The 13,555-nt window shown below is 37.8% G+C and overlaps 1 protein-coding gene across 1 annotated transcript; it reads right to left on the minus strand.

Annotated features, from left to right (window-relative positions):
* Positions 1-177: 177 nt before the first annotated feature.
* Positions 178-11,962, minus strand: LOC105220629 (opioid-binding protein/cell adhesion molecule homolog). Its single transcript, XM_054227420.1, has 5 exons — positions 11,762-11,962; positions 2,158-2,255; positions 659-1,157; positions 315-596; positions 178-257 (listed from the first exon to the last, which is right to left on the minus strand). Exons 1-5 carry the CDS (start codon positions 11,838-11,840, stop codon positions 178-180), a joined length of 1,038 nt encoding a protein of 345 aa, XP_054083395.1. The 5' UTR covers positions 11,841-11,962.
* Between the last annotated feature and the right edge of the window lie 1,593 nt (positions 11,963-13,555).

Below are 13,555 nucleotides of genomic sequence, written 5' to 3' on the forward strand. Positions count from 1 at the left end.
ATTCTGTATAAATAGTATATTACAACCTCTGAAGCGACAATGTTATGAATAATAACAAATAGAAAAATATAAATATTAAAGCTTTGTGGACATTCATGGTCGCTGATGTGGCAGGCGAAGTATATTCTGAAAATAATTTCAATTAATAACTTTAAGAACAAAAAAAAAATAATAATTTCACTTACCTTCAATTAAAATCAAATGATTGTCCTTTCCATCCAGCTGGTGTGTGTGATGGACGCTCTTTTTGGATTTATCTGTTAGATAATAATTTGGTTTTAACACTGCATTTAAATTACTTTTTAGCTACTTACGTTTAACTGATATAATGCGCTCCGATTCACCCATCGAATTTTTCGCCACACAGTGATAATCGCCAAAGTCTTTTAAAAGAACGGGCCGTATGGTTAAACGCATGACAATTCTGAAAATATTATCCAAAGTGACGGACTCATAGGTGCCGCTTTGTACAAATTCCTTGCCTTTCAACCAGAAATTAACAGTCGTCGGGTGAGCTTCGGAAATGCACTCGAGGGTAATCTTCTGGCCGTAACCCGCATATATGGTGTCATAACGCGTCCAAACGGTCGGTGCAACTAAAAAGTGGAAGTGAGTTTAATGAGAATTGTTGCTATGCAAACCTGTAACTGTCACTTACAATTAACGGCAATTAGCACACGTTTGCTCACAGTCGGCGGTATACCATTTGAAGCTATGCACAGATATGCGCCCATGCTCTCTCTTGTCACCTGCCAGAGTGTTAAGTTCGCACCTTCTATGCTGTAAATGTCCGTTCCATCGGCAGTTTGTAATAACGGAACGTCACGTTCGCGTCGCCAGGTGACCGTGGGAGTTGGCAAGCCTGTTGCAGTGCATATTAGTGTCACGTTTTGTCCCTCCTGCACGATCATATCGTGACTGGTCTGATAGTCAATTATGTCGGGTGGTACAACGACATCCAGATAGCCTACTTGACTTTTCATTGGATCCGTATTTATCTGACACATATACCAACCACGATCTGATTCCCGTACATCTCGTATGCGCAGCTGCCAGATACGATGCTCCGTATGACTAATGCCAATGCGATGGTTCTTCGTGATCACATGATTTTGTATACTCAGAATGGTTTGTGTATCGACTCGCAACCAAGCAAGCTGCAATTGAAAGAGGATTTGAGTTAATTTCTGGTTATTTTATTTTTAAAAACTAAAATGGAATATTATTCTTAATGTCGGTTTTACGAAGAAAGAATCTACGTTCGGCTGGGCTCCCACAATTTCTCTTTGTTTGAAAACTCCGGAAGGTATTTATGCGGGCACAGTGGGTCCTCGCATAAGGGTTCTTGTACCTATGGGCAGCTTTCCTAATTTTTTCTTTACAATAATTCGGTAGCAGAATTAAATCTTCAAATCAACTATAGCTATAGTCGTGACGACCTAATCTGGGTACCGAGTCACAAGGGCATAGTCAGTTATGTAACTCCGTTACAGGTCATAGTCTACTGGGTGTGTTCCTCTTCCCTTCTAATTGATGTATATTCACTTCTAGATTCCTTTGCGACACTTCTTTGTCCAAACTACAGAATGTGTGTTACAAATTTCTTATGTAGGTTATGTCAAGGGATAGATGCCCGTAACTGCAGAGAAGCTCACTTAGTCAGCTTCGACTGTCCTTCATGACACCCAAATACTTCTGACGAATCGCCAAGACCCTCATGTTTCGACAAAGCACTTGTACACACTCTATTACAAAGTTCTTATGTCGGTTGACGTCGATTGCAGTCAATTCGCTGGGTTCGCCGAAGGTAAGCACCTACCGAGAGCAGAGCTAATATCACCTCATGTGTACCTATTAGACAGAAGGGCCGTGTTCGGTCAATACTAGCCTGAAAGACGACGCTACTGCACAAGTCTGGTAGTTGTCCTGCGTTTGGCGAGCTTACTCGAATTTAGTGTGTCTAGCGCTATAGCCCAGGTGGGCCACGGACAACGCACCCACTTTCAACTCCGACGCAAATGTTGCTAGGGCACCCTTACTCTTGGAAGCTGTTCCGCTTTGTACTTTACAGCGATTCTGCGGTGATCGGCTACCCACACAAGTCGGATTGCAAATCGTAAGTGGACTAAAAGTAAAAGGAAATTATGTTTAATTTACCTTAAATGACATTAAGTCGTGAACGATGCAAGTGAGTGTCGCATCTCGTCCAACTGGTGTTGTTACATTATTTATTGGTCCACTAAATTTCGGATCCGCTGTAAGAAAAAATATTAAGATACATATTTTTAAACAATATAAAACAAGTAAGGAAGGTCTAATTTCAGTTGTGGCCGAACATTTTTTACTCTCGCAAGTTATTTATTTAATCTTATTAATATAACAAACATTTGACCCACTTATTCGTCATATATATGGTATAAAGTCCATTGAAAGTTTTAAACCCTAATATTAGGTTAGAAGCACTGAGGTCCTCATGTTCAATATATACGGCCTTGAAAACCTATGGTCCGGTTTTTAGAAAGGGGCTGTCACACTATAAATGTAGTATTTATGCAAAGTTCTGTGCCGATATCTTCACTAGTGCTTTCTTTATATATTGTAAAGTAAACGCTTCAGATCGACTTCAAAGTTCTGGTATATAAGAAGTAGGCGTGGTTGTGAACCGATCTGGCCTTTTTTCATAACATATCATTGGGATTGGGATAATGGAAATATTACAAACCAAGTTTCATTGATATTGGTTGAGTAGTTTCGGAGATATAGTGGGCGGAGCCACACCCACTCAAAATTTTGTATACCAATTTGGGTGGAGCCCTTCTGTACCTTCTTTATAATGAAATTTAAGGTTTCTGAGGTTTTCCCTTCCCTTACTGATTTCAACCATTTTAAGTAGTTTTCAACATAACTTTTGTATGGGAGGTGGTTATAATCTTAGCATCTATGTTGCGAGAGTATAAAAAGATAAGAGGAACTGATTGTAAGATGAAGTTAAGATGAACGAAGTGAGGTAAAGTACATTCTAGAACTATATATTTCTGATAATATTTCAAATTCACTTTTATGCAAAGTCAGGATAATGAACGGTTATCACCTTTCCGGCCGATAAGACAGTGTTTGACTTCTTTGGAAAAGGTTCGCCGGTGAAATGCACTGTTTCGACTATTCAGTGGATTGCATCATCAGATCCATGTATTGTTGACGGTCAGTATTACTGTGAAGTCGTGTTAAGGTTTTGCTTCTTGCTCAGAATAAGTAAACGCGCTATCTATCGCCTCGACAGACTTTTCATACCCTATATTCCAAGCAGGATATGACTTCAAATAAGAGGTCGTCGTTGTCGTATTTTTCTTCATGTTAGTCGTTGTCGAGGCACTTAGGCGTGAATCATCAACAGCTGAGAATTATTTTCATATATCATACTACTGCTCATTCTATTCAGATAATTTTACACTATTTTCCTTTATTATTAGTACATAATTTTATAAAGAAAGAGGAAAGTTGTACTTTCTACTGCGTACAAAGAGAGTTATGTGCATATTTACGATACAAAAATTGCATAACAAAGCGCAAAACTTTATTATTTTACATAAGAGAAAAATGCCGTGATAATAAGCGTAAACACTTAACAAATGTTGAAACTACCAGATTTTTTGTTCGCCCATTTACCAATAACAGCGTTATAAGCATATGCAAAGATATGCCCTAAGAGGTTAAGCGCAATTTAGGATATACCTTGGGGAGTTCGCTTGTAACACTTTTTAACACACACTCGTGTCTAGACAAAATGCCACAAAAGCATACGTGCAAAGGTAACGGGAAGTTAGCAGCTAGACGCGTCATTAACACTGAAATAGCAACATTTATTTGGCAGTTAGGGGAAGGCAGTTATATTATTATTTTATAGAAACACATGTCGGGTTTATCGACATGGCGAAGTATTGTGCTTGCATATTTTTAAGTTCCAATTAAATTTCGGCTTAAAGTTTTTGGAAATTGCTTAAATTAAAGAAGGTAAGTTTATTTTTTTTTTCGCTTTGTCTGAATTGGTATCCTTGCAAAACTGACAATGACAATGAGACGACACTTGGAGCTTTCGAGAGGAAGGTTTAGCGGAAGATTTATGGTCCATTGAACATTGACAACGGCGAATACAGCAAACGATGGAACGATGAGCTGTACGAGTTATACGACGACATTGAAATAGTTCAGTGAATAAAAAGACAGCGCTGACTAGGTTATGTTGTCCGAATCGACGAAAGCACTCCAGCTTTGAAAGTGTTCCATGCAGTACCCGCTATTGGAAGCAGAGAAAGAGAAATACCTCCACTCCGTTGGAAAGAGCATTTGGAGAAGGACCTGGCTGCACTTGGTATCCCCAATTGGCATCAAACAAAAAAAGGAATAATGATTGGTGCGTTGTTGTTGTACCCCAATAAAGAAGAATAAGTTCGATAGTCTTTGGCTAATTCCTATCTTATATCCGAGAACGTACTAATCTTCCATTATCTGGAGTAAGGTTTCTATCTCTGAAGAATGTAACCCTGAGTTACTGCTTTCAAATGACAATGTCTTCAAGGAACTTTAGAATAAAAATTAAATGTTTCATAGAATATTGATTGGGGATTAAGTAAACACATTATAAACCGTATATGTAATTGTTTATGTAACCGTTGACTCTCTGTGGATATATTGGATATATCCACATACAGAGTTCACATACAGAGATTCCGGTTACCTTATGGAGGATGAAAGCTAATATGAAAATGCTTTCCCGGGTAAAAGGTGTTCTTCAGGAAAAAACGCTAGACATGTGGACTTATTTTAAGGAGGCCATATTCCAGAACTTTCTGCGAAAACTCGCTTAGAACAGAGCCAAAGTAATTGCAATCGAAACATCTCTATACCTCCTTATTTCTGTCAAGATTTAGATTAAGCAAAATTATTATATGACATTATATGAACCACCCCTTACTTCTCACAGGTCCATCAACATCCATCTAAGTTTTAATATTTGCTATTTTTCCAGCTTACAAAAATCTTCCACAAATATTCTTTAATAAATTTTATTTTTTTTTTGCTTACTCTGCAGCCGAGCCATAATTGAATGTCAGCCAGTTTAAAGAATTAAAAAAAAAAACAAATGTCGTCGCAAATAAATTTGGATAGAATGTAAAGTTATCCAGATGGCCACAACAAAAATTAACTGACCTCGAAATGAGCATCCGCTATAAATTTGTGGCATATTTTAATGATTATTAAGTCGTTATTAAAGCGTGCAAGTGACAATTATTTTTTGATATTTAACAGTTTTGAAATACCAACATGTCGTGTGAAAGTCGTGGTGAAAGCGGAGGAAGCAATTATATAAATTAACAGCTTATCCGCTTAAGAGGCCTAGCCGAGGCAGTGATAAACTTTAACCGTTGCAACCACCGTGCGTAGCATTGTATTTTAGGAGGAGCTGACAAGAAGCAGACTGATTTTTTTTCTGGTTCCTCATGTACTTATGCTGTATTTAGGCTTTTCAAAATAATTACTTAGTTCGAATATTTTTTTCTTCTAAAAATAATGAAGGTTTGTATTTAGAATGCGCAGTAATTTACATAGTATGAAAAAAGGAAATTTTAATGTTGAGAATTAGTTCAATACTTTTGACCCGTATTGAGTATTCTTAGCACGGTTTTTGTCACGATTATGAAAAGTCTAAAAATATTTAAAAATCGAAGATCTCTTAAGAAATATTGTGCCTTGTGTCATTGAAATTCCACATACACCTGTACATTTCAGAAGTCTTTATAATAGTACCATACCGACCATAAGTGATAAAATCGTACGCTAGAAAGTCATCAGTTACGAAATCTTATTTTATTATATTCTATTCGCAAACTCTCTTAAGTGTGTCTTTTTTAAGTGATTTAAAAATCAAAACATCATGGTTGCTACTATGAGTTGGTAGATGAATACAGTCGTTGTTCATGAACAGAATGATAATAACATCAGTAGGCCCTGCAACACGAACAAGCTGTGTTACTTCCAGATGAGGATACCCTCTAGACGTGAATGGAAATGATATACAGTTGAGGAGGAGTATACTCTCAATCTATATCGACGGGTCCAAAATGGACAAAAAAGACAGGAGCTTTTCTAGACGAATCCGAAGCAGAGCAAATACCATGGCGCAGTTTGAACAAATAGCTCAGAACATATTAAAATCCAAATGTAAAATAACAACTCAGATTTGGCCTAAGTAGTGGTTCTGGTCGCTTGACTTTGGTTGATTTTTGAGATATCTGAGCCCTCCTCCTTGTTTTCGAAGAACTCGGACAGCCACTTTTCACAAGCCTCTTTTGAGTTCAACTGTACACCACCAAGGGCGTTCGCCATGGACAGGAACAGGTGGTAATCACTTGGCGCTATGTCCGGGCGATAAAATCTCCCATCCGACTCCCGTAGCTTCTGACGAGCCATCAACGAAGTCTATGGTTCGCAGTAGTTGGTACAATTAAGCGTCTGGCCATATGGGAGCAGCTCATAGTGGATGATTCCTTTCCAATCCCACCAAACTCACAGCAAAATCTTTCTGGCCGTCAATCAAGGTTTTGCAACTGTTTGGGACGATTCACCGGTCTTCGACCACGACCGTTTTCGTTTGATATTGTCCTATGTGATCCATTTTTCATTTTTCGTTCCAGTCACCATCCGCTTCAAAAACGGATTGAGTTCGTTCCGTTTCAGCAGCATATCGCAGGCGTTGATTCGGTCCGGAAGGTTTTATTGCGTCATGCGGATGTCACGAGATGCCACATGCCGGTCTAACTCGATGTTTTCCATGATTTGATCGGTATTCGTCGTCACAGGTCTTCCGCCGGCTGTCTTATCCATGGTGTCATTTCCACCCGTTCTGAATGGTCGAAACCATTCCTCCACATTTCGAAGTGATAGAGTACCATCCCACAAAACACCATTAACCTCACGGAGCGTTTCTCTAGCGGATTTGCTTTCAACGAAGGAAAACTTTAAAATAGCATGAATTTCTCCGTGTTTACACGTCTATAACTGTTGACTGCAATATCCAAACTAATCAAGCATAGCGTCGTTTTGTAGGTTATTTCAAGACCTTTCAAAGATGTATAGTATTGCCAGCTACAAGCTCTTTAGCGCTTTATACATAACCGCAAAATTCAAAAGAAGAAAATGCGGATATTTGCCAACCCAATATAAAATTAATCATGAGCTTTGTTTAAGCGATGGACGGAGGTAATATTTTAATCAAAAGTTTTCTCTTTGGAATTTTGAATGTTGGCAGCGATCACCATCCGAAAAGGGAATTCAATGATAAGAATTATTGATTTCAAATAATGTGACAAAATAACGCTTTCCTACATTCTATTCTCTTACACAGTTCTAAGTAATAATTATGTCAAGGGACTAATTCAAAGTCTAGTGCCCGCTAATGGGTTAGCAAGAGAGCGAAGCAAAATTCCTGTGGAAATTTTACAAATAAACAGAATAATTGGAATTGCACAAAAATTTAAAGCAAACGATACTTTTGTATGCATATGAAAATTACATAAGCATGCATAGAATTCTTAGCAACATAATGGTCTGCCATGCAATAATCAAATTATATTGCAAGCGAGCAAGTATGGAACATGATTGCAAATCATAGGTTACTCATACGTCACGGTGCGCGCCTTTTCATTGCTTTCATGCCTTTGACCTAGCATAATGAAACTTGCGAATTACATACAAAAGCAAGTATAGCTATTACACTTAGGCCAAAATATACACACATCTATTTGTACAAATATAGTTTGATTTTGGTGGATTTCTGAACATATTTTGTAGATTTCCTTCAACAGTGACTAACACATTATGAACTTCCTAGACTGCAGCCCGGCATATTTCGGAGTATATAATTTGTGCATTTGGAAGTGACTGCGAAAGATTATGGTTTTAAGAAGGGGTTATGCGGTAAAAATAAAAACAGCGGGATATCCCGAACTAGCAGTTTAACCGCATGGAGGCAGTACGGAAGAGTAGTAGTGGCTCCAGGAAGCATGTAAAAGGCGGTACGGAGGCTAGTATTGCATACTCGAAAATTTTTGTTTGCTATTTTTAGAACGTTTGATAGTTTTACCATTGTTTAAACAAATTTAAAAAATGAAACTCAAATTTTTTTACTAAATCTTGCTTCATCCTCAGATCTTTAAAAAATTTATAAAATATATTTAAATTCTGATAATTGAATAAGCGATATAAAACTTATAATTTGAATCAAAATTACATACAAATATATATATTTTTAAATATACACCGTTATTTATTTGAAAACAGTCTCACAAAAAATTTAAACTCCCGCTGTTGCTCCCATCACGATTGTTGATTCACCGCATCTATTGATACATATTCATTATGCCGCGCTTAGTGTTTGTGGTGCGAAAAAAGGAAGTCTCAATTGTCTGCTTCCCGTATGAAAATGTTAAAAAATGCTGTAAAACAACAACAACTTTCACCCTGTTGCAAGGCTTTTGCTGTCTGGCCGCATGGTCTTCAGCCTCAATGGTAAGGCCCGTGTGTTAGCTGCCACCGAGACTAGCGCCGGTAGTTACATGTCTGAGCCGACAAGCCCATCTAAGCACCACGCGAGCTCAGTCAGCCACTTAACTGGCCAATCGGTCTTCAGCTATGCAGTACGTCAATTGCATGAGGCAGCTATAGTATGAATATTTACGCTACTTTGCCACATAATAACGCATTGATTTACGTTGCAGTGACGAAAATTGCCATTTTTATGCCGCTAAGTGGTCGTACACACAGGTATTGGTATGTAGATACATTGGGGTGTGTCACAAGTTTCTTCGACATATATTTATACTCTTGCAACAAAAGTTGCTAAGAGAGTATTATAGTTTTTTTCGTATAACGGTTGGTTGTAAGTCATAAAACTAAACGAGTTAGATATAGGGATATACATATCAAAATGATCAGGGTGACTAGTAAAGTTCAAATCCGGATGTCTGTTTATCAGTCTGTCTGTCCATCCGTCCGTGCAAGCTGTAACTTGAGTAAAAATTGAGATATTTTGATGAAACTTGGAAGACGTATTTCTTGGAGTAAAATTTGGTATGAAGGATCGCACTATGAAGGGGCATATGTGGATGTAATTTTTTAGGGAAGTGGACGTGGCCACGCCACTAGTAAGTTTGTTTGTACATATATCGTACAATTTGGTTTATAATATTTTCTTGACACCCTGATAACAGGGATAAATAAAAATGGGCGAAATCGGTTCACAACCACGACTACTTTCCTTATAACTCAATTTTGAATTCCATCTTATTCCTTCATTTTATAATGTAAACATAGGGAACCAATGAAGATAGCGGTTAAAACTTTACACAAATAGTGCATATCAGCTCTGGCTTCACTTGTGAAAAAATTGTCGAAAACGGACTATAACTTTTTAAGGCCCCAGATATCGAATGTGTTGAACTCAGCGCCTAAGGGTAAATTTTAACCGAAAATATGGGTAAATCTCTCAGATATTTTAATTTAATTTATAGGAAATCTTTATAGCTAATTATAGGATTTCCATACTACAAATACTATGGGCTTAATAGCTTAGCCAAATTAAATGATCAAACAATCTTAGATATAATATATGTTGGTGATGAAAATGAGTTTAATCGGTTTAGAAATTACCTCCGCCATCATATATTAACGATTTTCGTTTTTCTATTGGACTTTATACCGAATATGTGGGTAAAATTGTGTGTTATCTTCATAAAAATATAGCAATAAATTGCGAGAATATAAAATGTTCGGTTGCACCCGAACTTAGCCTTTCCTTAATTGTTTGTTTTAAAAAAACCAGCCAAAATTGGATCACCCTCATATTCCTACCTACAAATATATCACTATTTGATGTAACTATTGGACACCTCTCGACCAGGTAGCAATGTGGCTTGCATGCAACAAATTCATGTCGGTGTCTGAAAATTATCATGCGAAGGTGGGTAATTGCATTTTCGGCTTGTTTGTGAAGATGCAAAAAAAAAGGAAAATAGCAAAAGCAAAAAGCATATAAGAAACAGTCCAAAAAATGATTTGCCGCTTGAACCACTGCGGCAACACTTCCGGTTGTCGGCGATATATCTTTTTATTAATTTGTGGTTTACTGTAACTGCACTTCATAGTAATGTTGGCATATAGCAATTTTTATTTTTGGAATACTTGAATTGAAAAAAAAAAACATATTTGCAGAAAACTTAAGAAAATTTATGGGATTTGTGAAGAGAATTTATCTCTGTAAGAAATAAATGTATCATTTCATTCGCTATGGTTACGGACTCATTGATATGTGATTGTTTAACGAGTTTGAATTTGGTCGCATGCCGTGTTTTGAGCTCAAGTTGCTTCGAGAACGGCTACCACGGAGGATAATGTGAGAAGCCCATCAGGTCGTATTGGCAGATCTCTGATTGGAGGTGTCTGAGATAGATGAGACAGTTAGCATGCGTCGTTATGATTCAAGTGAATAAGATTTATATCTTGAGAAAGCCGCGATAGAACATTGATGCTTTGGTATATAGCAAAGGTCAAGGAACGGTCGAAAAAGACGACTTGCATGCATGCAACATGTCGGTTTGTGATATGTGTGTGGAGAATTAACTAGTAGGTCTCAGCGTCGAAATTCCACGTCATTAATTGAGCAGTGCTAAATAGACTCAGTCAATGTTATATTTGTATGACTCTACCAAAGGGCACTACAACTAAGTACAAATACACTATACAGTATACAATCTTGTCTTCAACCAATAGACTACTCCACAGTGTCGAGCTACCTATGCCAACGTCTCCCAGTCGATCAGGAACTCAGGAACTTGATCTAAGTCAGGACGAAGAAGTTTCTGAAGATCTGAATTTGTAGATCCACAAAATACTGTATTTGATAAATAATATGAGGTGTTAATCGATCAGGAAATCCGGAACTTGATCTAAGTCAGCACGAAGAAGTTTCTGAAGATCTGAATTTGTAGATCCCCAAATACTGCATTTGATAAATGATAAGAGTCACCTCTGAATCTGAATGAACTTAAAGACGACTTAAAAAATGAACTTATAATATCATATAAATTTTGGGGTGTAATACTATATGTCCTTAAAAATATATATGCTGGACTCTCATCTGGATTTCTTTCGGGCAAATAATGCTGTGAGTGACGAACAAGGCGAGAGGTTTCCATTGGACAACGACTTCTTAATGGAGAAGCATTATCAAGGGAAATGGGGCGCAGGAATGCTGACAGATTATTGTTTGAGACTTAAAAAAAACTTCAGTAGCCAAATATTCACAAAAATTACAATAATTTTTTTTCTATATTAAGCAATAATTTCTCTAAATGTAACTGCTTGTACTTTTTAAGAGAATATATGTTTTGATATGATGAATCCTTTTTTATATTCACATATTATTGTTCTAGTATATTCAACATTTGATAGGAGTTTTCATGTGACAAAAAAGTTAAAATTTTGTTAAGCAGTGTTATTACTCTTTTATACTTATTTACGGCACCCGGATTACTTTATTACATTTAATTTTCAGAAAGTTCTTAATTTGATGATTTCACTGATTCACAGAGTTGCCGTCGGTTATAAAATAATCGACCACAAAACTCAGTTTGAAGATTGAGTTTCAATTTTATTATTATTCAGTTTAAGTTTTATGATTCTTCTTTATTGACTGGTTAACACTTACAGTTATTTAGTTCCGATATTGTTGACAGCGACATATGGACTAATTGATTCAAGACAAGCAACAAAAGCCATGACTTCATTATTTCCTTAAAGAATCACCAATTTTTTTAGTAAACTAAAAGTATAAAATAAACCGCTTCAAACGTTTCTTTTATGAAATTCAGAATCTCCGCGCGCGTTTAAAAAGTGTGACCGCCAATGTACGAAGTCCTTAGAAGACTGCGGTTTTCAACGGACATCAAGTGCCGTGCGACTCTCGTCTTGACTTATTTTTTTATGATTGCTGCTGCCACAAAGTGTTAGAAATCAAAATTCAAATGTAACACTACAATTACACACCAACAACAACTTCATTACGAGTGTGTGCGTGCGTGTGTGTGTTCATTGGCAAGGACGCTAAATTGGACAACAAACGCGTTGTTTGTGGCAAATGAGTGAATAAAGCGCGCATGCCCCTTAGTTCAAATGCACCAACACATACACACTCGCTTACAATTACATATAAAAATACATGTGCATGCATATCGGCAGATTTGAATGGTTTGTGTGGAAAATTGCAAACAATTTGAAAAAAATTGCCGGTTTGGTGGATGTCGTGTGCCAGGTATTTCATTCATAATTTTGAGACACGTGCTCTGTAACTGTTGATTTGTTACTATAGTGGTTGTAAAAATGTACATACTAGTATTTAGAGATAATACTTGAATGCAATGAAGTGTTGTTAATTAAGCAACATGTGCAGTGGGGAACTATTTGTACAAATAATTTTTATAAATGTTATACATCCGCAATATTGACTCAATTGGTCATATGCACATATTAGGTGGACAAATATCTCCCTTCCGCTTTTTAGCTCTTTATTCAATGCTTTATAAAAAGTGTTACAGTGATCGGATTTAGTTCAAGCCGTTTCGTTCGATAATCTGTCTCCATCGACAACTTCATAATATTCCCCTCGCAGAAGCCCCCCTCCTTATTTGCGAAGAACTCGGACAGCCACTTTTCACAAGTCTCTTTTGAGTTCAACTTTACACCACCAAAGGTGTTCGCCATGGACAGGAAAAGGTGTTAATCACTTGGCGCTATGTCCGGGCTATATGGTGGATGCGATAAAACCGAGCTCCCGTAGCTTCAGACGAGTCATCAACAAAGTGTGTGGTCTGGCGTTGTCCTGGTGGAACACTACACCCTTCCTGTTGGCCCATTCTGGACGCTTCTGGTCGAACGCCTGCTTCAAGCGGTCCAGTTGTTCGCAGTAGATGGTAGAATTAAGCGTCTGGCCATATGGGAGCAGCTCACAGTGGATTCCCTTCCAATGTCACCAAGCGAACAGTAAAACTAACCTGGCCGTCAACACTAGCTTGGCCACTGCTTGGGACGATTCACCGGCATTCGACCACGACCGCTTTCGCTTGATATTGTAGTATGTGATCCATTTTTCATCGCCAGTCACCATCCGCTTCAAAAATAGGTCGAGTTCATTCCGTTTCAGCAGCATATCGCAGGCGTTGATTCGGTCCAGAAGGTTTTTTTGCGTCAAATCATGCGGCTCCCAAACATCAAGCTTTTTTGTGTACTAACTCCCATCTCCTGGGCGATATCACATGCCGGTCTAACTCGATGTTTTCCATGATTTGATCGGTATTCGTCATCACAGCTCTTCTGCCGGCGGGCTTATCCATGGCGTCGTTTTCTCCCGCTCTGAATCGTCGAAACCATTCCTCCGCAGTTCGAAGTGCTAGGGTACCATTCCGCCAAAACGCCATTAATCTCACGGAACTTTTCTCTAGCGGAT

This window comes from Zeugodacus cucurbitae, chromosome 3, assembly GCF_028554725.1.
Source record: "Zeugodacus cucurbitae isolate PBARC_wt_2022May chromosome 3, idZeuCucr1.2, whole genome shotgun sequence".
Taxonomy (NCBI): Eukaryota; Metazoa; Arthropoda; class Insecta; order Diptera; family Tephritidae; genus Zeugodacus; species Zeugodacus cucurbitae.

Coding starts and splice junctions, on each gene's coding strand:
- LOC105220629 (XM_054227420.1), bottom strand. CDS start 11,840: ATGAAGTCATGGCTTTTGTTGCTTGTCTTGAATCAATTAGTCCATATG. Junction 2,256..11,761: donor AATATCGGAACTAAATAACT/GTAAGTGTTAAC, acceptor TTTTTCTTACAG/CGGATCCGAAATTTAGTGGA. Junction 1,158..2,157: donor ACGACTTAATGTCATTTAAG/GTAAATTAAACA, acceptor TTTCAATTGCAG/CTTGCTTGGTTGCGAGTCGA.